Source organism: Protopterus annectens, chromosome 3.part0, assembly GCF_019279795.1.
Source record: "Protopterus annectens isolate FY-2018-M chromosome 3.part0, PAN1.0, whole genome shotgun sequence".
Lineage (NCBI taxonomy): Eukaryota > Metazoa > Chordata > Ceratodontiformes > Protopteridae > Protopterus > Protopterus annectens.
In genome coordinates this window covers 110,488,563-110,510,728 of record NC_056731.1, presented here as the reverse complement: position 1 = coordinate 110,510,728, position 22,166 = coordinate 110,488,563, and the positions used below count along the sequence as shown (strand labels likewise).

At 40.3% G+C, this 22,166-nt stretch overlaps 1 protein-coding gene across 1 annotated transcript in view; it reads right to left on the bottom strand.

Moving 5' to 3' along the window:
- Positions 1 to 22,166, bottom strand: part of KLHL7 (kelch like family member 7) — a 1,243,755-nt gene that overhangs the window by 57,584 nt on the left and 1,164,005 nt on the right. Inside the window, exon 10 of the mRNA XM_044064614.1 lies at positions 18,372 to 18,469. Coding sequence (XP_043920549.1) covers positions 18,372 to 18,469 — 98 coding nt within the window. The remainder of the gene's footprint in view (positions 1 to 18,371; positions 18,470 to 22,166) is intronic.

Genomic DNA, 22,166 nt, shown 5'->3' with positions numbered 1-22,166 from the left:
GCTTGCTTAACCGTGGTTTCGGCCGAAACCGCGGACCGCGAGTGTCGGTCTTTTTCCTTGCGTTTTTTAACAATTTGGGTAGTCGGAGGATCCGACGGCATAATGTATGCAAAGTCTGAGCCGAAAAACTGTTCAGCAAACTCCGACCGACGCCTTAGCGTTCGTCGGTTGAAGGAAGCACAGGCCGAACAGGCTGCTACGTCGTGGTCTGGGCCTAAGCAAGGCAGACAGTAAGAGTGGAAATCTTTATGAGGTATTTGTTTCCCACAAGTTAAACAGTTGACTTTTTCTGACATCGGCTGAGGCAAGAAAGAGTCCCCAACGGGGTACTTAGCTTTTTAGAAGTCTTCGAAGTAGTATTCGGTAGTAGTAATCTCTGGATCTGACCGACCGGCACTTGCGAACAGCTTCTGCTTCGGGCGCCACGCGGCAAGAAAGACTGAGGAAAATGGTGTCGGCTGATGCCTTTATACCCGAAGACCAGCAGAGATGACGTCGGGTGAAGTGCGACATTAGCCGAAGCCGGACCCAGACTTTGGAATCCGGCCGACCGAAGGGCTGCCTGACGACAGGACAACCCAGTTGTTATGACTGCAGATGCATCCATGAAGGACATCCGCACTGCAAAGTATGTTTACCAACTTGGTTTGCAGAATGCATTAACTTGTAAGTCTTTATTTTCTGCACAATCAGGAATCAACAACATTTTTTGTTTAATTAGTTCCATAATATGCTGCTGGTACTTCAACATGTGAAACTGGCAATTTAAAGCCCTGATGGCAAGAGTTGCAGAGGTATATACCTTCTTACCCCATCTGTCTAGAGCCCTAGAATCCCTGTCTGAAGGGGTAGGGATTTTGGCTGTAGTAGCCTTAATACCTTTAGGTCCCTGGGAAATAGTCTCTGGATCCGCAGTGAGATTTTTAGAGAGAAATTTGTGAAAGTCAGGTACTCTGTAGTACCTGTCAGACTTTCTAGGAGCCGGTGGTAAAGTATCAGGGGTAAGACTGGATTCCATGAAGACATCATTTACAATCCAGGACAGGGGGTATAGCTAGAGGCCTATGCTGAGGCAAGTCTAAACATTCCCTGAGTCTCTTTTTGGACTGTGGGTAGTTCCTGGCATTCCCAGCGGAAATGCTCTCAGTGTACGCAAGGTTGCACCGAAAGAAAAGTCCTCTGAGAAAAGTCCTCGGGGGGGGGGGGGGGCAGAGGGAATGGAATCCTCTGCATCTGAATCCTCATAGGTAGATATGGGTGTGTCCTGGTAATCACAAGGGTCAGAGTCATCGGACTCATGGTCTGTAGAATCAGAAGGAAAATCAATTTTTTGTCTTTTAGAGGGGGAAGGCTGGCTTCCCCTAATTAAAGTAATAAGGTCTTCAGCCATTCTAAGCATTTGTTTCTGTGGCATGGGAGCTTGAGAATGTGCTTTGGTCGTCAGTTTCCTAGGTATAGTGCGAACTCTGGGCCTGAGAAATTCGGTAGTTTTAGTCATTAACAAAGTAGTTGGTTTAATATGAACATCGGAAGGTCTGAATACACCCTCAGAAGCTGGTGTCTGCACAGCGGCTCCAGACCCATCCAAGGTAGAGACATCCGCAGGTTCCATAGTTGAAGAAGCATCTCGGGGCATACCGGACTCTGAATGGGTCTCAGTAGAGGCCTGCAAATCTGTAGAAGTGGGTAACAGAGGCTGCGAAAGTGCCTCACTGAGTACAGCGGACTGGCAAATAGCTTAACGGAAGCGTCATCGGCAGCTTTGGACCTATGCTGTCTGTCTCTGTCTTTATCCTTCCATTTTTTCGGAAGATCAGTAGTCAGATGGCTTATCGAAGCCATTTTGGAATACGGAGAATGAGAGCGAAAGAATTTAGAGACAAAAATAGCCCGACGATGAATAGTTTGGGCGTTGAACAAGGCACAAAAACCAACAGCGAGGGATGTCGTAGTCTGGGCCTAAACAGGTGACGCAGTAAGAATGAAAATCTCTGTGAGGCACTTGCTTTCCACAGCCAAGACAATTGTTAACTTTTTCTGACATCGGTTAGAGCAAGAAAAAGGATTCCCAACGGGGTACTTAGCTTTAGAAGACTTCAGGCTTGAAACGCGAAAAACGAAAATTTCAGGTAGCGGCCAACCGACACTTGCGAACTGCTTCTGTTTCTGGCTCTCACACAGCAAGAAAAGCTGATGTAATGGCATCAGTTGCATGTTTTATACCCTGACGACCTGAAGTCATGGAAGAGGCGACAGCATCTGATGCAGAAAGCCCAAGACTCTGGTATTCGGGCCGACAGAGGGCTACCTGCAGGCAGACAACCCGTGTGATGACTGCAACAGTGAAACACGAAGAACAACATCAGATCAAACATTATAATAGCAACCTCTTGGTATGTACTGTTATATTAATGAACATTCAGCCGTGAGCAATCTGATTAAAACAGTACCGTACAACCATTTGTTTAAAATGAATTTCTAAACAACAAAATACACTATTTAATATTTATCACATCTTACTACAGTACAATAAAGTAAATGCTTTCCAGCATAGTGACTACATAAATCCCAGATAAAGAATATACATGAAAAATGTTAAAACTCCATATTTTACACTGTTAAACTATTCATGGTTATACCCAGGAAGGGTCCCAACTTAGTACAGATAAAAGCTTCCCTCTCCTCTGTAGCGCTCTCTTATACTTAAAATCATCTAGTCTGTTATGGTTAGATTTTATTTTATTTATTTAACATTTGTCGACTGTGAAAGTCCGACTAAGACAGAGCCTATTTTCAGCAGACGGCCAGGGGGAAACGAATGAATGTGCCTGTAAAACTTTGGTCTTTAGACTGCTGCAATAATTTCCAGTTGTCTAAAATATACTCAACTCTTTTACAACTGTTTAAAGAAAATTAACAAACAAAATCACTTGAATGGAAGGGGGCCTTTTAATTACTACATTGTTCAGTTTCAATTATCTGAAATGGCAAGCTACTTTTTAACTTCCAAATAACACACTATATAGCACATCTTACCATGAACACACCATCTGCCATTAACAATCTGTCCTCTGAGACCAGCTTTAATAGGTATACTCCTATATGTTTCTGCTCACACTATTGCACAATCAAATAACAAAATTGAAACTCTAGAACCACCCTCCTCCTAGGACATTACAAAGAAACACTCTCCCTTTTCCATCCGACTTCTAATGCTGCTTCCATTCCTCTTCCACAGGGATCAGAGTCACCCAGATTTATAGTCTCCATTACTTCATGATGTGAAAGCACTGGCAACTTTCAACTTTGCCACAGCAGTAGTAAAACTCAGTACTTCCTCTACAGGAAAAAAACACAAAACTAAAACAACACTGCTGGGAAAGTCCATGTATACTTCAGTCTATGTCTCAAACTCCTTGACCATTTCCATAAACTGCAATCTCTCCTGAAAAGCTGCATCTGAGTGATCATGACCCAAGTATACCACTTAACGCTACACTGAACCCTCCCAGACTGCCACATTATCTGCTTTCTCAAACGTAGTTACAGAGTTCACAAAAACTGAGTGACATCTTAATATCCACTTGGAGAGAGGATGTCCTCTTGATACCTTTTCACCATGAAACTGTAACTAAGGGAGGGTGACTAGCTTTTGCTTGTACTATTTGCTTCTGAGGATGTTGGGAGGCATATTCTTACAGTAAATTAGTATGTTCCTGGTGAGAATGTTTCCTGACAACTATGGTCTGAGAACATGAAAAGTGCAGTTGTGTAAACAAATTCGCATTAAATGTAGATTTTGAGTACAGTCACTGCTACTTTACAATTCTCTTTCCACTAGAATTAGCTGGAGGAGGATATATGCCCTCTGATGTGATTTCTGTAAATTTCAGGCATCTCCTGTGTGAAGCTGGTTTCCTACCACACTCTTGTGACTCCACCTGATGAACAGACAAAAGGGGAGAGCAGCCAATACCATCTTAATTTTGTTTCTAGACTGGATGGCCTCCAGCAAATGTACCATACCACAGGGGCCAATCCATCCATCCATCCATCCATACATACATACATACATAAATAAGAATGAAAGAATGTCCCCATGTCCCTAGTCTATAAATGGTACTGAAAACTTATATTGCCAATTCCACCAGCCTCTAGACTCACTGAGGTAAGAAATATGACAACTCATTTAATGATGACAATGGTGGTGGTGGCAGTGTGGAGGGTGTCAGTCCCAGTCTGGGTCCTCCTTGGGGACATAGTGGCATACTGACTAAATGGGAGGTTGCAAGGTTGGCATTACTACCACAGTCTGCCCACTCATGGCACAGAATGTAAGGTTTTATGGAAACGGGAGAAGTAGGATGAAAGCCCATATGGAAACAGTGGCCCTACTAAAATATCTATGGTTACGCTAAGCATGCTTACACAGCTGTACAATGCTTAGCAAGATCAGTGCTGCAACATAATTCTTCATGCATGGGAAGAATAGTAAAGTAACAGCTACTTCCATGGAAAGGAGGAGATGACAGAAGGCCTTGACGGCAGCAGAGAGAGCTTGTCCTGTGCCTCAACTGAAAATCCAGCTTGTAGTGCCTGAGAAAGGTATGAACTTCTGTCCACGTGACTACCTCAAAATACTGTGAACTGATGACTTCTTAACAGTACTGCAGTGGTAGGCAACTGCCTTGGTAGAAATGGTTCTGGTTGACCCCTGTAGGTATTTTTTATTACATTTACTGAAAAAGTAAGACTGTTTGCTACCAGTCTGGATGAAGTCTGCTTAGAAACAGGCCCTTCTTGTTTGCCTAGCATGCAGCAGTACTGCTTGAAGTCTTTAATTCCTGTAAAATAATACCGGAGAGCTGCCTGTGAATATTTAAAAGATGCAAAATGGTCTTCCCTTTGTTCTGGAGTTAGGATAAAAGAATGACAGTTGAACAATTTGTGATGCAGCCTTACACACATGAATAAAAGATTAGTTCTAAGATACCCATACTCAAAAAGGAAGGCAAGAACAAGCTTCTTAAAGGTCTGTATACCTAAGCATCTTATGGTTCTCATGATTGCTTGCCTAGTATTTTTCTTATGTTCCCATACCCTTAAGGAATACGTTATACAGCTTTTTCAAATGGGGTTTTGAAATTCAGAGATTCTTTTCATAGCTGTGATAATAGCCATCAAAACTATGAAGTTCCAGAACAGAAACTTGGGTACCAATGAAAAGGTGTGTGTGTGTCTGTGTGTGTCTGTGTGTGTGTGTCTGTGTGTGTGTCTGTGTGTGTGTGTGTGTGTGTGTGTGTGTGTGTGTGTGTGTGTGTGTGTGTGTGTGTGTGTGTGTGTGTGTGTGTGTCTGTGTGTGTGTGTGTGTGTGCCTGTGTGTGTGTGTGTGTGTGTGCTCACGCATGTAAGTAAAATTAGTTTTTCCAGGATAAAAGTACGGTCCCAAAAGAGTAGTGACTGCTTTCCTAACTGGCTTTAAATGTAAGACTCCTGCCCCTGAAGACTTGCTTCATTGTTAAGTATGTAGGTGGGTGGTCCATGGAGAGGCAAGCTGCAATGACAGATGCACACTTAGTGAAACAGAAATGAGATTTTTCTGGTACTGCTCCATCTTGCCTCTTGAAAATTATGCAGTGCTTCCTCAGAGAGGTTGTCCTTGACGAGGATTAGGCCCTCACTCAAGCTGTTAGTTTCAAGCTCTAGCTGAAGGATGTGCGAGTGACCCTCCCTCTGGGTTAAAAGGGCAAAGGTTTGATGAAGCAGTAGAGGCTACTGAGATGAGTTTTTCCCCACCCATTCTGACTTTCTGGAGCACTATGGGGAGAAGTGGAAAAAGTGGCCCTTTTTCCAGAGGAGTAGTGAAAAGTGTGTGGTGTCCACTTCCTTTAATTAGTATCTGAAGCACAACCTACCAAAGAAGTGGTGGTTCTTGGAGTCCATCAAGTCTACATCTGGGTTTTCCCACATTCTGCTTAGGTCTTGGAAGACAACAGGACGCAGTCACCACTTGTGGCTCTTCATCTTTGTGCTGGCTAAAATGATCTGTCTGAAAGTGAATGTCCAGAACAAAGTCTAGATTCCATGTTGTCATTACTTGCCTATGTAGCTGGCATAACAAATCCCTTCAGATTTGTTTATTGTAAAAAATTTTTTTTTTTATATAAAAAGCTTCAGTGTTCCTGGCTACTATACTGTCCTGAAGGACTTAGAAGTAGGCCATCAATTTTTTAGAATGTTATGTCTTTTGATCAAGGATGGGTTTCAAGTGCCTTGTACCCTGGGGAGACTAGTGTGGGCCTGATGAGCTAGGTCTAAGTCATCTGTAATAAGTGTTTCTGCATTCTTTGGGGATACAAAGGGTGCCTCCTGGTTCTTCACTACCTGCTGGAGCCATCATTTGAATTCCTCCTTAATGAAGACATTTAGGGGCAACTTACTGACTGAATGGGTGCTCCTGTTGTTTTCAAAAGCTTTTTCACTACCACTGAACTTTCATCAAGCACAGCCTGCTTAAATGACTCAGAAGCAGAAGTCTGTCTTATGGACTCTCTCTCTTTTAATTTTGTCAAATGTTTTTGTGTTTCTAATACCATGACGGGAATGGACCCCATTCCTAAGTCAAAGTATGATTAAAGTTCATGAAATTAGTATTGTTTTAATATTTGTCAGCCAGAAGTGCTCTATGCAGCATCTGCAATGTGCCAAGTAATGACTCCTTCTGCAATTCGTACGGAGTTACACGTACTGGTAACATATCTAAATATGATTGTAGATTCTTTTTTATAAGACTCGTTGCTCCTACAACTATTGGAACTGTCTGGGTATCTTTCTTCCACATTGCTCTCATTTCTGCCTGCAAATCCTGATATTTTATGACTTTGTATCTCTATGTACGCAGGACACAGTAGTCACTGAATGTAGTGATTTCAATGATCTTCTTTTCATGAACCACTATATCTGGTTTTCTCGCATCTATCTTTTGAACTGTTGGTAATGGGCGATCCCATGTGATGTAGACAATCATTTTCTATGATGCTTTGTGGCTCATGTTTCCAGTGTTTTTCAGCTACCTTAGTATTATAATGTTTGCACAATCCCCAGTGCAACAGTCTTGCCACATTACTATGTTTTTCAGTACACAGTCCTTCTGCCATTAGTGTATTACAACCAGCAACAAGGTGTGCAGCTGTTTCCAATTCTGTTTTACAAAATGTACATTTGTCTGTTTCTCCCACATGTTCAATGGACTTTGTAAACCATAGGTTCATAGGCAGGTACTAGGCTATTGGCCCTAGGGCCTATATAAGCCTAGCCAAAAAGGTACCCTGGCTTTCGCCACCCAAGAAAATTATTTTCCTGTGCCCCTGTCAAGCAGAGCCACAGAAGTGATCCTCGGGGTGAATTTCCTATTTCCCATCCAATCATCAAGATTTTTCTTGAAGAGTGCTAAAGAGGAGCTCTGTTTGACATAGATAGGTAGTCTGTTCCAGAGTATGGGAAGTCTCTGAGGCAGGAATCTATCCCTCCAGCATGTTCTGTTTATTGTGGTGACAATGTTTAGGTCCCTACAGCGTGTAGCTCGGAGGGATTGGGATTTCTTTAAGTGGAGCATGTCCAGCAGCTCTGGGTTTGACATAGCTTTGTATGTTAGGCAGAGATCGCCTGTGAGTAGACGATATGCGATGGAGTAAAGCTGGAGTTTTTTTAGATGGTCTGCATACGGCATCTGTTTGAGGCCAGTAATCCTCTTTGTGAGGTATTTCTGTGGCCTTTCCAGTTGTTGTAGATGTCTAGTGAGGTACATACCAAAAGGGGTGTTGTACTCTATAATGGGTCTAATGAGTGATGAGGAGAGGGGAACAATGACCTCTTTTTTTCTGGATGAGAAACCTTTTGTGATGAGGTGTGCCACACAGAAGGATTTCCTGACCACTGTGGCGTTGTGATTATCAAAGGAGAGACTACTGTCCACCTGTGTCCCACGGTCTCTTATCACACTTTTGGTGTTAAGTAGACTACCGCGTATGTGGGAGTTCATGGGTAAAGAGTTTTTACCAAAGGGGATGACAATGCACTTTTTGGCACTGAGCTTGAGGCCATGGCTTTGACACCAGGCATCTGTCTCAGTGAGGTCCTTTTGTAGGATGTCCACATCGTTAGGAGTTTCGATTATGGCTCCTAGTTTGTAGTCATCTGCAAACTTAGTTACCCAAAGACCTTCTGTGTTAGCCTGTACTTCAGAGAAGTAGATACCAAACAGGAGAGGACCCAGGAATGAATCCTGTGGTACTCCACTTGTCACTGGTCTGAAGTCTGATTTGGAGTCTGCTACTTTCACAGTGTGGGTTCTGTTAGTAAGCCAGTTGGCAACCCATCTTGTGACATAGGGATTTATACCTAGTTTTATGAGTTTATCTATAATTCCAGAGTGGAGGATGGTGTCAAATGGCTTGGCAAGATCTAGATAGGCTGTGTGAACCACCTTACCCTCATCTATGGCTTTGGAGACTGCTTCAAAGAAGTCTATCAGGTTAGGAGACATGATCTGCTTTTTACAAACCTGAACTGTATGGGGTCCAGAGTTTGGAGATCTCCAATGTCTTTGTTTATGAGTTCCATGATGATACATTCCATGGCCTTGCAGACCAGGCTCGTCAGGCTAATGGGGCGGTAGTTCCCAGGGTCTGTCTTGGCTCCCCCTTTGTGGAGTGTGATAACCGTCGCAGTGCGCCATTCAATGGGCACAAAGCCTGAGGTGAGGCTATGACTGAACATGGTACTTAGGTGGGGTGCCAGTTCATTCTGTAGTTCATGTAGAAGGCAACCTGGGATGTTGTCAGGTCCCATGGATGCTGTGTTCTTGGCTTTGGAGAGTGAGGTTTTTACCTGTGCAGCCATGATTACAGGAACTTTGCATTCTTCCGGTATAGAGATGGGCCCTTCAGGGGGTGAGAGGGGGTAAAGTTAGCACTGAACCTATCTGCCAGGATGTTGGCAATATCAGTTGGTTCCGTATATTTAGTGCCATTGTGCTGTAACTCAGAGCAGATCTGAGTGTTGCCATTGAGATTCTTGACATAGCTATAGAATGCTTTGTGGCTGTTTTTAGAATCAGTGGCATTGTGGCTGTTTTTAGAATCAGTGGCAATTTTGTTTTCATAACTAGCTTTGGAGGATTTTATGAGGGATCTCAGCTTCTTACTGAGACTGACCAGGGAGTTCCTCCAATCATGGGATTTTACTCTCTTTTGCAACAGTTTCTTTCTTCTGTTGTAGAGTTTGTTTATGGCAGAAGACCACCAGATTGGCTTCCTTTTTTTGGAGCGTGTACGTAGCTCACTATCTTGAGCTGCCGATATTAACCTTCCATCTTTTGGTTTGAATTCTGGAGCGTGTACGTAGCCCACTATCTTGAGCTGCCGATATTAACCTTCCATCTTTTGGTTTGAATTCGCCTCTCCTTAACCATTCCTGCGTTCAATCCTGATCAACATTAGGTTCTTCCAGGAGTTTTCTGTACTTACAACCATATTTATGCATTTTCCACATTTCATGCTTTTTCATCTGATCCTTCACCTTATATTCTTTCTTTTGTTTTTTTGGCACATTCAGTTTCTGTCTGATTTTTATCTACTGTTGGTTTGATTTCCATTCCCGCTTGACACAGATATGCTTCTGCTAGACTAAGAAGAGAAGTCATCTTAGATTTATTCTCCTCATGCTTTAAAACTTTCACTATCTTTGGGTCTTGTGAGGTCAGCAGATATGTGTGGAGTCCCATGACTGCAGATCTATACATGTAATCAATTTCAAGGAGGCCCTTACCTCCTTCAGAACAGGAAATATATAATCTTGGTATGCACTGATTTTTATAAATCATTTGATGAACATGAAGCCTCCTCCTTGTTTTCGTGTGTAATCTATCCAACACCTTTTGGGGCCAATCACTCCAAAACTGTAAGTTAGGACAAGAACAGCAAATTGGTTTATAGCTTGTATTTTGTTCCTACACGTCAATGCTGTTTTCAGGATTAATTTAAGTCTTCTAAAATATTCTTAAGTTTTATTCACATTTGTTCATGTTTTATTGTTGACCCTTCATCAATTCCCAAATATTTATACAGTCCCTCTTGCAAAAGTTCTTTTATATTACATTCTTGTCCCAAACTGATGTTTTCTTGGTGCTGCAGCTTTCCTGCTTTAAATGTTGCTTTTGCACATTTATCAAGACCAAATGACATTCTTATATCATCTTAAAATGTTTTGACTATTTGCAGCTGTGCTTTCAGCTCCTCATCTGATGAACTATACAGTTTTAAATCATCGACAAAGAGAAGATGAGAAGTCTTTACACTTTGTTGCTTCCTGAGAGCCAAATTATAGCCATGGCCTAATCTGTTAAGCAGACAGCTTAATGGGTTAAGGGCAAGGCAAAGGAGCAATGGTGACAGAGTCTCACCCTGGAATATCCTCCTTTGGATTTTTATCCCTGGAATAATAATTTGTCCTTTATCATGGCTTAACTGCAAAGTGGTTTGCCACTGTTTCATGGTTGCTGTGATGTAGTTTATCAGTGTAGGGTGTATCTTACACATTTCTAAGCACTCTTTTATCCAAGAATGTGGGATACTGTCAAATGCTTTTTTTTATAGTCTATCCAAGCCATACTTAGATTCTTCCCCTTTTTACAGTTCTCCACTATAGCTTTACTTAACAACAAATGATCCTTTGTTCCATATGACTTTCTTTTACTGCCATAACTGAGTTTTCTTCTAAATGACTATAAACTCTGCCAGCATCAATTCCAATGTATAGTTTATAAGCCGTCGGAAGGCCAGTTATTGGTTTACAATTTTTCGGGTAGCTTGCAGGTTCACTCTGAAGTAGGAGCACGGTGTTTCCTATTGTTAGCCAGGTTGGTGTTTGTTCAGGGTGCGCGCATATAAACAGATCTTACTCATGGCTAAATTTTCGTGCAAAGATGTTAATACTTTTAACCAGAAGTTAGGTACTGCATCTGGGCCTGGGGTTTTCCAATTAGAGGCTTTTCTTAACTTTGTTTCAATCTCTCTGGCTGTTACTTCTTCCCATTTCATATCCTGTACCTTTAAACTTCTTATTCTTTCTTCTACTTCTTCTATCCATTTAGCATCTTTATGTTTCACAGGATCTTCATAAATAATTCTCCAAAATGTATCTATTTCTTTGTTTTTTGGTGATCTTTCAATTCCTTTTACCTTGTTTCCCAATTCTGTATAAAACTTTTTTGGGGTCGTCAATAGATTGCTTATTTTGTACTTTTCCTTTATATTTATCTGTGTATCGTCTAAGTTTTTCTGCTATGCTGATATTTTTAGTTCATTATTTGCAATAGTGTATGATAAATCCTGATCCGTAACACTGCTGTGCACTGATCACATCTATCTTTTTTGAGTATTTTGTTGATCTGTTCCCTCTTCTATACTCTAACAGTGACACTTCTTGTCTTAATTGCTTTATAGTTTTCTCTATTCGATACTTCCATAATGGCATTTGATTTCTCCCCTTCCTTTACCTTATTAACCCGTGTTCTTGTGGTAGAATTTTATCTGTTATTAATTTAGTTGCACAGTAATATATCCTGTTTACTTCTGTTATATCACATGGATCTAGGAATCCAACAAAAAGGAGGAGGAAGGAGGGAGGGTGCTTCTACTGCAAAAGTGATCTATCAGAACATCTACTTTTATGGCAAGTTTACTTACACAACTGTACTATGTTCATTGTTATATAACTTGCAGTATCAGCATAAGCTAGATGGGTCAAATAAGAACGCTTAGAAAGAAAGGGGGTAAGGTGAAGGCAATGAGTCTAATGCCCTTGGAGGATAGTCCTAGCAAAGCATGCTCTGGCCCTACAGAAAGAATGTAATCTGTAGTGCTTTGTAGAGATGTGCACAGAAGGCCAAGTTGCTGCCTTTTGAAGATTTCTAGACTACATCCTTTTTAAAAAAAAAAAAAAGTAGCCAGAGTACTGGTAGAGTGGGACCTAACTTTGCCTGGAAGAATCTTGTTACTGTATGAGTAACAAAAAAGAAACAGCTTGAGACAACCATTTAGAAACTGCCTGTTCTGACAATAATTGTACCTTTTTCTAGCATTCACAGAAAATAAATAATTGATTAGAACTCCTGAGGAGTTTTGTTCTGCCAATGTAGTATCTGAGTTGCCTGTGGACATCCAGAGTGTGAAAAATTCTTTATTCCTTAGTTTTTGGTTCTGGGACTTAATCATCTGAGCTGAAGAAAAACTCTCCTCAGACTTAGAGTCCACATTCCCTGAAGTAGAAACTAGAGTCTAGGTTTAATTCCTGTACTCTGACTGAATCAGATTCTAACAGAAAAGGAAACCCTTTTCTTTTTAAATGAAGAGGAGACCAAGACTGTAATGAAAAATGCTCACACACACACACAATTTTTTGGAGTTATTAACTTTACTTAATGTGCCTCATCAAATATCTATAGCAAAAAACAAACAGGACCACAATATAAATAGTTACTACATGTTAACAATAAAAAACAGGATTACAATTTTCCTAAACAACAAACCAGCTGATTATCACTAACCTTGCATCTCTAATAAACTGACATTTTTACATTTCCTTCTTTTCTTATTCCTCTCTTCTTCCAGACACATCCTACTCCTCCCAGGCCCCCCATTTTTTTCTTTAATCGACTTCTTTGGATTTTGATCTATTCTCAGCCCTTCCCTCTTAAGTTGTTCCCTAACAATGTCTAAAATTGTCTACACCTCTGATTCCACAACTTACTTCTATTTGAATTGCCTTCTTAGCTGCTGTCATAATCAACAGCAACAACTCCCTTTTCTTGTATGAAATTTACAATGTATGCTCTACCCTTGGAATTATATTTTGGTATGGTTATCTGTTTCTTGAATATTGCAAATACCATTTCCAGGAGTTGCCTCTTAAATCTTACAGACTTCATACAAATCCAAAATTATGTTTCCATGTACCTTCTTCCAGAAACTCACACCTCCAACATGTATCACTGGCTCCTGGGAACACATGCTTAAGTCTGACATGGGTATAAAATATTTGTGTAAACATTTCCATGCAGATATTTTAAAGCTTCTGCTTTTATTGGCATACCTTACAAGACAACAGGCATGTCAGCATTACTGGTCATTCATTACTATACCTCTCAACCTGGAAATACCAAAAATCTGGACAAAGGCCCATGAAAACTAGGTACAACTGGTCAAAAAATCTGGACACTGATTAACATAAAATTTGCATACATAATTATGTATTCCCACCCACGCCAGTGGAATTGTGGTATACCAACATTCAAACGCAACTTGAAGAACAGACATAAAATTAAACCTGAATCTATGAAAAGTTGAAAGCAGAAATTTAACATTAGCAGGCCATTCTGCATAATTACTGTCATATGCTGTCAAGGTCTTTGCTGCCTGATTTATGCAGGAGGGAATAATGAAGAACATGTATTGTTGCAATCCTGGTTTTAGAGTTCCAGTCCTGTGATCTGACTATGCATATTCTTTAAACCAATATGCAGCTGTGACACCACAACTGCTGCACCCTGAGATACAGTGAGCGGAGCCAACAAGTTGATGTAGCCCTGCTGAGTTAACATGATGCTTATTTGAGGGTGGGTACTAAGGCAGAGAGTGGGTCCAGGACTGATACACTACCATTCATAATGAGGAACAAATTGACAAAATATGGAATACATTCTAACCACTATGAAACTCACTGTGTGACATACTTACTAGAAGGTCTTTTAAAAACAAACTCGAGTCAGTCAAGGAAATTAGCACATCCTTTCAATGGGAAACAACATAGAACACGAAAGTTCTTTGCTTCAGAAACAAAGAACATTCCTTATGATTCACAATATGCAGGTGACAGATGCTGTTTTGGTACCGTGGTTAGGTTTCAGCACAAATACAGGAGTGTGTACCCCATTACAAGGAATGTTCCATGTTTTGGGTCATAAAAAGTCCATGTTCCTCAATGAAATGGTCACACATTCAGTGTGAAGAATATTTTTAATTGATATCCACGTAAATGCATCAAAAGGACTTTTTTTAAATAAATACAAAGCAAAACATTTTAACCATCCTCTGAGCTTCCTAGCTGAAGTTGTTAGTAAGTGGTTTTGGAGAGGGATGGGTGAAATTTTCAGTGTAGGATTCTTACGGTTCACTTCTTTCATGAGAAGCAACCTACAATGTACTTCAATGGGAAGTAAACAGACTGGATAACAGCATTTTAATCTCTGCTAGCAATTAATTTAGTTGGCCTAAGGCCTTACTTAAACTCTGTTGAAGAAAACAGTGTCATTTCATCACACATTATTTAATAAGTTGGTCATTATAACAAAAATATGTGTCCCAACATTATTGGATTTGTGCACTGATACAAATCAATGATATTTTTTTATACACACATACACATGCATAAGTCACAGCAATACTAGTTTTGTACTTATTTCAGCAAATAACAATACAAAGTGCAACACTGGTACTGCCACACCAGATCAGCAACTGCTGTTTAGCAGTCATCAAAGAGCAGGAGTAAATCACTTTATCTCATTGAGGAGTAAATTAATACCTGTCACTGTCCCTGATTTCGCCTCATAATTTTGCTCTGTCCTTCATAAAAAAAAAATAAATAAAAATAAAAAGTTTTATTTGCAAGCAAATCATTTAAGATTAGTCAGTCAGTAAATCCAATCATAGTTTTATACTTCTTATTGTCCAAAAAATGCATGTTGATATAAAATGTGTTATTCTAGTAACTTTTTAAGTGAATTAGAGCAATATTTAAAATGTGATCCTCATTTTGAGCCTTTATTCTGCTATTATTTTCTGCACTGAGCAGAATTCTTCAGCAAAGACATTGAGAGTTACAGTATCTGGTGTTCTGGCAGCATTTATTAAACTCCCTAAAAGAGAAACCATCCCTGAAGTTCAGAAGCATTAGCTCTTCTGAAACTCTATAGTGTGCACTGAGATCAGCCACTCTGGGTTGCTGATCTCTCTCTGTAGTTCTAACCTTATTCATGTTTATTATCAGATTTATCCTAACACGGTCATATAAAAGTCCTGTTCAGACTAAACAATACAAACAAAAATTAATTACATTGTTTTTCTCATTTTTCCCCAACCAACAGCAGCTTTTGTGGGCCCCCCACACAGTCAGGGATGATTAAGGGTCCCCCCTGCAGCCACAGGTATTGTAGGCACCTACAGCTAGCTATGTTGTTAGTTTTAGTGGAGGGGATGTCCACCAACAGGGTTTAACTAAGCCAGGGGCATTATGTCAGTGGTAAAACATTTTATGGAATTGTGAAGCCTGTTACTATAACTAAAGATCTTTGACTTTTGAAGGAGATATAAATAAGAGTTATTATTACCCCCCCCCCATTTATTAAGCATACAAGACTGCTGTATTAGCTTTTGTTGGTTTAACAGACATGCTATAAAATATCAAGATGAGATAACTTGCTGTGGTTGGGCCCCCCCCCAGGACCAGGGGCCCCCAGTGACTGCAGTGTTTGCTGGTGCCTAAAGCTGGCTATGAGTGTGGTTACTCAGTGTGCCCAGTAGAACAAGTATCATAAAAAACTGAGCAAATAGGAGCCAAGCGGTAAAATTCCATAAACAATGTTATTTTACACATTATCTCAGATAAGTAAAGTCACTGCAAGGGGGTGGGTGGTTGTCATATTAATACAGTATTCATTTTATTGGTTGAGGGTCTGTTAATAGGTCAGCAGAGTGGCAACTGGAATGCCTACCAGGACTTCTGCATGATCATGGGAGAGGAGTAAAAACTGAAAAGCCTGTGACTGGGAGTCCCCACAAGACACCAATTGTGATTGTGGAGGCTATTAATGACTAGGATTGGTGGGCAAGAAAACAATGCTAAAAAACAAAAGATTTTAATTGGAGGATTATTGAATCCAGTCCTCTGATCCTAATTGGATGAACAGTTCATAGTGTGGATGGTTGGCCTGTAAGAGCAAAATTGCTCACTGCACGGGGGTGGGGTGGATGGTTGACACAGATCTTTACAGAACTGAGCGGAGGGGCAGAAATCTCCACTCAGATGGTCTTGACAGGAGGAGAAAATCTTTGGCGTGACTGTTAGAAAAAACAGGGCGTGGTCAGAAAAACAGTGGCACGAAAATATTCTGAGCATCTGATAGGGGGACATATCTGTGTTGTGCTGTGTGTGGGTGGGGAGGGAGTCTCTCGAAAAGGAAAAACGGAAATCCAGAAACAAATACAATTACCAGAGTAAAAGCATCATGTAACATCGCTCCAGCTAATGCTATATCTAAGTTTTATTAATAAATAAAATGTAAGAAAAACCAAGGGAACCACAAGGAAAATGTTTAGAGTTGGGTCAAAGGGCGGCCAGAAGGTGTCAATGGAATAGGATCCCATTAGTCTTGAAGTGGGAGAACTGAACTGCTCCAAAAAATTATTTAGCATTTACACATTTAACTTTCAACTATTAATGTGGAACTGGGACTGGAGCAACACCACGAAAAGCCACAAAAAAACAGAACTGGATGTGTAATAAGTCCAAGTTCAGACAAATATATTAGGATCGGAAAAATAAAATGAAAATAAAAATCGTAACTAAAAAACCAGGAACCACTAATGTGGACAAGTTAGAGGAAAGCCCAGGCTGGACAAAAAACCTGGCTAAATAGCTGGGACTGCGCTTTCACCAAAGCTTCGTCAGTTCTGTCTGCTGGAATGGGGGAAGGGTTGAAGTACGGGTAGCCTACAAACTTCACAGCATGTGTCCAACAATGTATAGAACAGTGCAGTTTGCAAAATGCACTCCTAAGGCTAATTTCTAAGGCCAAACTGAGTTTTACACAAATTCTTAATGTTTGTAAATCAAATATAAACACATATTGTATAATCCCCCCCATTACTAGTGTCACAAAACTTTGGGACACATACATTAGTCCAGTTCGGAAAACATGACAAACTTAAGAATCCTGGAAATTAGTGTTTTTACAATTGCTGCATGTGTACAGCTTTTAAAAACAACGTTAACAAACCAGGCATATTTTGAAAAGTAACCACACTAATATTACCGCACAACAACCATCCACACACACTCCTTCCCGTAAACAACTTTTTTTCTTTAAAGCTATCTGACAAACAGTCAGGGGTCATGAGTGATGATGTCAGCATTTACAAAACAATGTAAATTAAAGAAAAAAAAAAGTTGTGATTTGAAGGGGCCACTTGGGAATTTATGGCACCCCATTATTTTAGCCTCAAAACCAGGAAATTCCAAGGAATAAGGTATGGTTGAGAAGTATTGTTGCTGACCCCAGTTCCATCTCCCACTTCTGCTTCCAACCAAGACTTTTTATCTAATATGTTTGTCCTAGTGCTTTAAGGAGTCTACTAACCAACCTCTTCAATTCAGTCCGTTGGGCCTTTCTTTATGTGATTAAGTGCACTAATTGGGGTTCTTCCTCTTGATGTGTTTGGTATATGCCTGCCCTTTTTGCAGCTAAACTCACACCCTCATATTCCGTTCTATTCATTTCCGTTAAATGGAATGCATTTTTCGCATTTTCACTCTTCGTATAAGCTGTTTGTTTATTCATTTGTTCCCAGTACTTCACAGGAGGCATTTTTCACATCTTCCCACTTCATTTAGGCAGTCATGTTTATTCACTTGTTCCCAGCACTTAGCAGAGTTCCTTTCCTCCTCCAATGTCTAAATGCTTCCTCTTTTGGAATGACTAACCTGGTAACTACTGGAAACAAAAATACGTAGCTGTCACGATGCATCTGCTCAGCTTCCACAGCTCAGTCTTTAACCTCATATGCAAGCTATAACAGTTTACTCTCTACAACTTACATACTTCTGCACATTCACTGAAGCAATACTAGACATCTTCTAGGTGTTTCCCTCCTAATTGTCCTATAAAGCTGTAATTCTGACATTTTTTCATTAAGCTTCTCCAAGTCTCAGATACATCTAAGACAATCAAAAAATGATAATATATACTTGCAAAGATTCTGCTATTCCACTTGGCTTCTGATGTTAAGTGCATAATGCACCATGTTTTGTATTTCTTTAGTAATGTGTTGGATTTATAGTGATGGAGAATTACTTCTCGGGCCTCCAATGAAAATGGGTTATGCACACTCAGATCCTCCTGATTACCAAGCTTAAATAAATGAATAGACAAACTACTCTTCTCATGGTTTTAACATTGGTTGTAGTTAGCCTTAACCAAATATAGTCAAACTCATATTTGCATTAAAAAATGATAAACAACAAACAGGAGTCAATACCTGTACTATTCTGACCACCAACTGCATAAATTCTGTCGTTCATGAACACCAACCCATGGTTTTTCCTTGATTCTGCCATAGGGCACAATTCAGTCCACCTGTAATGAGCAGAAAACAAATTAATATTTATTGAAGTTTAACATGTACCTCATAAACAAAGAGCTTATTAAACCAGAAAGAAGCATCAACTTTTCTGAAATAATTATTAATTTTGTACTAAATTAGTGCTTTAGCATAAAGGCTATAATAATGCACGGTTGGGGGTGGAAATCAATATTTTAATACAATAAACTTTTAATGCTAAAAGATATGAGGATTCTGGACTTCTTTTTTTCACACAATTCTATCAGATGTTACTCTGAAGGGGTTCAACTCTAATGTAGGGGGTTACCTACCATTACTCCATCATAAGGCATTGGCAAGTTTCGTCATTCTGTTGCGATAAGTTTGGGTATTTTAATCTCAAAGTAAAACAGCACCTTAAAGAGGTAATGTCATGTACATGGAGACAGTTTCCTCACCACATTTTCTGATCTCATTGTTAAACAACGCATCAGCATGCTTCTCAGTGCTGGAAAATGTCTTATGTATTTGCTTAGGAATTATTCATGCACAACTCAGCGGTTCTCTCCCGCCTTTCTAACATTTGAAGATTCAGATCTTACTTGTTATGTCTAAGAAAATGCACAGATGGAAACTACTGCATGACACACCCTTCATACTCTGCTGTATTCTGGCTGTCCCATACTCCATCTGTTCTAACAGCACAATGCTGTTTGAGAGGTTCAACCTGCACAATTGAGTACAACGCTCTTAAGATGGATTTGCCTAGTTCCTATACAGTGTCATACTCACTTTTTCTTTTCCAAACTGGAATGCTCTGGCAGTTACACTTTGCTTTCAGTCTACCACTGCTAATGCAAATTGTCCCAAGTGTCAAGATTTATCCAAGATATTGTTCCTTCCACTCAGGAGATGGAATTTTGGGAGCCAGAAACAGAGTTGGGAAGGGAGACACAAAGCAAAAGACTGCCTGTTTTCTAGCACCCACATGTAGAAAATGCATTTTTTTAGGCTGATCACAATTTCCAGTTCAGCTTTGGAAATGGTTATCTTACAGATAGCAGTCCATTTTGCATCAGCACTGCCAATAAAAACACTAAATTGAGAAGCTGCCGAGTAGGAGTGCCTTACTTCCGAATGCTGTGGAACAAAATCCCGGTATATGTGAGGCAGAGCACCTCGCTGGCCTTGTTCAAGAGAAATCTTGACCAATGGATGGGAGATCGCAAATATACCCCAGGGATTACCTCAGTGTCACTGCTCGACAGAGGCACAGCAAAATAATGGGTATAGTTCCCCATACTTCGATGGGCTAGGCTTGTAAATGCCCTCGGGCAGATAGCCTAGTATGAACCTATGAACCTATGAACCTATGTAGTGAAAACGTCTTCTGAGTTAACTGATCCGTTCATAATTTACTAAACTCATTCATGCACAATAGCAGTTGCAGTAATAAGTATGAAAATACTTCTGTGCTGGCAAGCTAGACAGTGCTAAATATGAAAGGAAACTATTAAACTGAATAAGATAAGTTTTGTTTACTTTTACCTACTGTATATTTGATATTTTTCATGTGGTTGTTGACTGGATGTGATTTTATGTTATTTAGAATTTATATTGGGTCTAATGTTAGTGCATCTGAATGTCTGAAGAAGTAGTGTGTCAACTGTGAAAGCACTAACGTTTTAACAATTTTTTAATAAACTGCTTTACACCGCCTCATTGTTTGATTCACTTATATGTTTTTCTGAATAATCATTTTCCACAAATACTCCACTGTCTCCAACTTTTAATATTTTGCCCTATGCTCTGTATGCTTCTTTCTGGCATGATGTCCTCTCAGGACAGATATTTTAATATCTGGTCAAGGATCATCAAAACAGGAAACTAACTTCAGTCACTGTTGTGGATCTTTATGATGCCTTCTTGTTCCTGTTATCTCCTCATTTGTTGAGGTTAATTTTCCATGGAAGATGACTCTACTGACTAAGCAGTCATTGTCTTGCTTATTCCAGGAATAGCATATAAAAGCTCGCTCTCAGAGTTCGCCTGCGATGACGACTGATCACCACCGACCATCAGGTTTTTAGATCTGGTCATGGTCTGTCTCTTAGAACCAATAGGTCCTTCCCAGAAAGAGCTCTACTACTGGAGCAGACATTCTCAGCAGATCTCTTGGACTCTGCCCAGACTACTGTACCATGGTGGCAGTAGAGCTCCTTTCTCCTTCACAAAAAGGCAGAGAGCTGTCTGCTTTTCCTAATTCCAGAGGAGATGGGAAAAATCTGTGCCATCATGGACCTAAGCTGTTTCAGTGAGCATATCTGGTACATCTTTTCCCAGATGATGACTTTACCAATGCTCGTACCCTTACTGCTGCTGGGTACCTGAATGCTGTCAGTGGAGAGGAATGGATTTTTTTTTGCACATCATTGTCTGGGAGTATGAATAGTATTAGTTTCTCTTTGGTTCAGTGTGGGTGGGCATCATGTTCAATACATTGGTTTGTCATTTAATTGTCTTCTGCAACACAAGTGTTGACCTTGATACTTGGTAGTCATGCTGGTTGAAGCCTCACAGGAGGGAGAGCAACATGTATTACCTTACATAGATTATTGGCCTTTGCTGGTAAAGTTGAGGGATTCTTTGGTAGCATCATGTTTTTACAGTTTCAGGCCCTATGTCTCTCTATAAAGTGGAAGAAGTTCTCTCCGATTCCCACTCAGAAGTTTGCATTCATCTGGGCATTTCTCGCTGTCAGTCCATCTCATAAAGAAGGCTTAAGAAGATTTAGCTTTTGCTGTATGACTGACAACATACAAGAGGGTCCTGGTTAGACTCAGCTAGGCTTCTCAGGTCTTATAGCAGCCACATTCTTCATGGATTCCTTCGCACACCTGAGAATGTAGATGTTGCAGTGGTCTGTATGACAGATCAGTAGATAAAAAGCCTTCATATTCTTACATACCTTTTAATGTCAGACTCTGGTCATTAGGCTTTACAGTAGTGGGAACTCACACCAGTCGCATAATGACTTTTTCTGTCCTAATGGTAGACTATTTTCTTGCAGGCTAATGAACCCAGCTGACCTTTCTGTCTTCCCTTGTTTTAGGGAAAGGGGGACCACCCGCCCTCCAAAGAAGCAACATCTAAACATAAAGTATCTGGAGCTGCAGATGATATTTCTTGCCTTTAAATCTCTAGAAGCAGAGTTGAGGTCAGAGCCCCCTCTGTTTCTATAGCCAAGTCATGTTGTGGTACATGAACAAGCAGAGCAGCATGTGTTTATTCCTATAAAGGGAGGTGATTTGAGTTGGGCAGTGGGCTACAGACGGGCTATCATAGTAGGGTAAGTTAGCCTTTTCATGACTGCTAAAATTGCAGCTATAGAATTCTTTTTAGCTGAGATTGTAAAAGTCCTATGTGATTAGAGCACTCTAGAGGAGGACACCCTACAGACTGACCCCTTTACTATATGGGAGAATGTAATCCTCCTTTCTGCTGAATTCATCAAGGCATGTGGGAATTGATACAGCATACTTTCCTTCCACCTTTGACAGGGAAAAATGATGTATGCTTCTCTATTACTTCCTCTGATTCATTGTTTCGCTGCAAAATTCAAAGAAAAAAGACTGTAGTTCTTTTTTGCCATGTGAACGCCAAGAGGGGGATGGTATCAGGCTAAGGTCCTTGCCCTGGGACCAGATCAAGGAAATACCTCTTAGTTGGGAA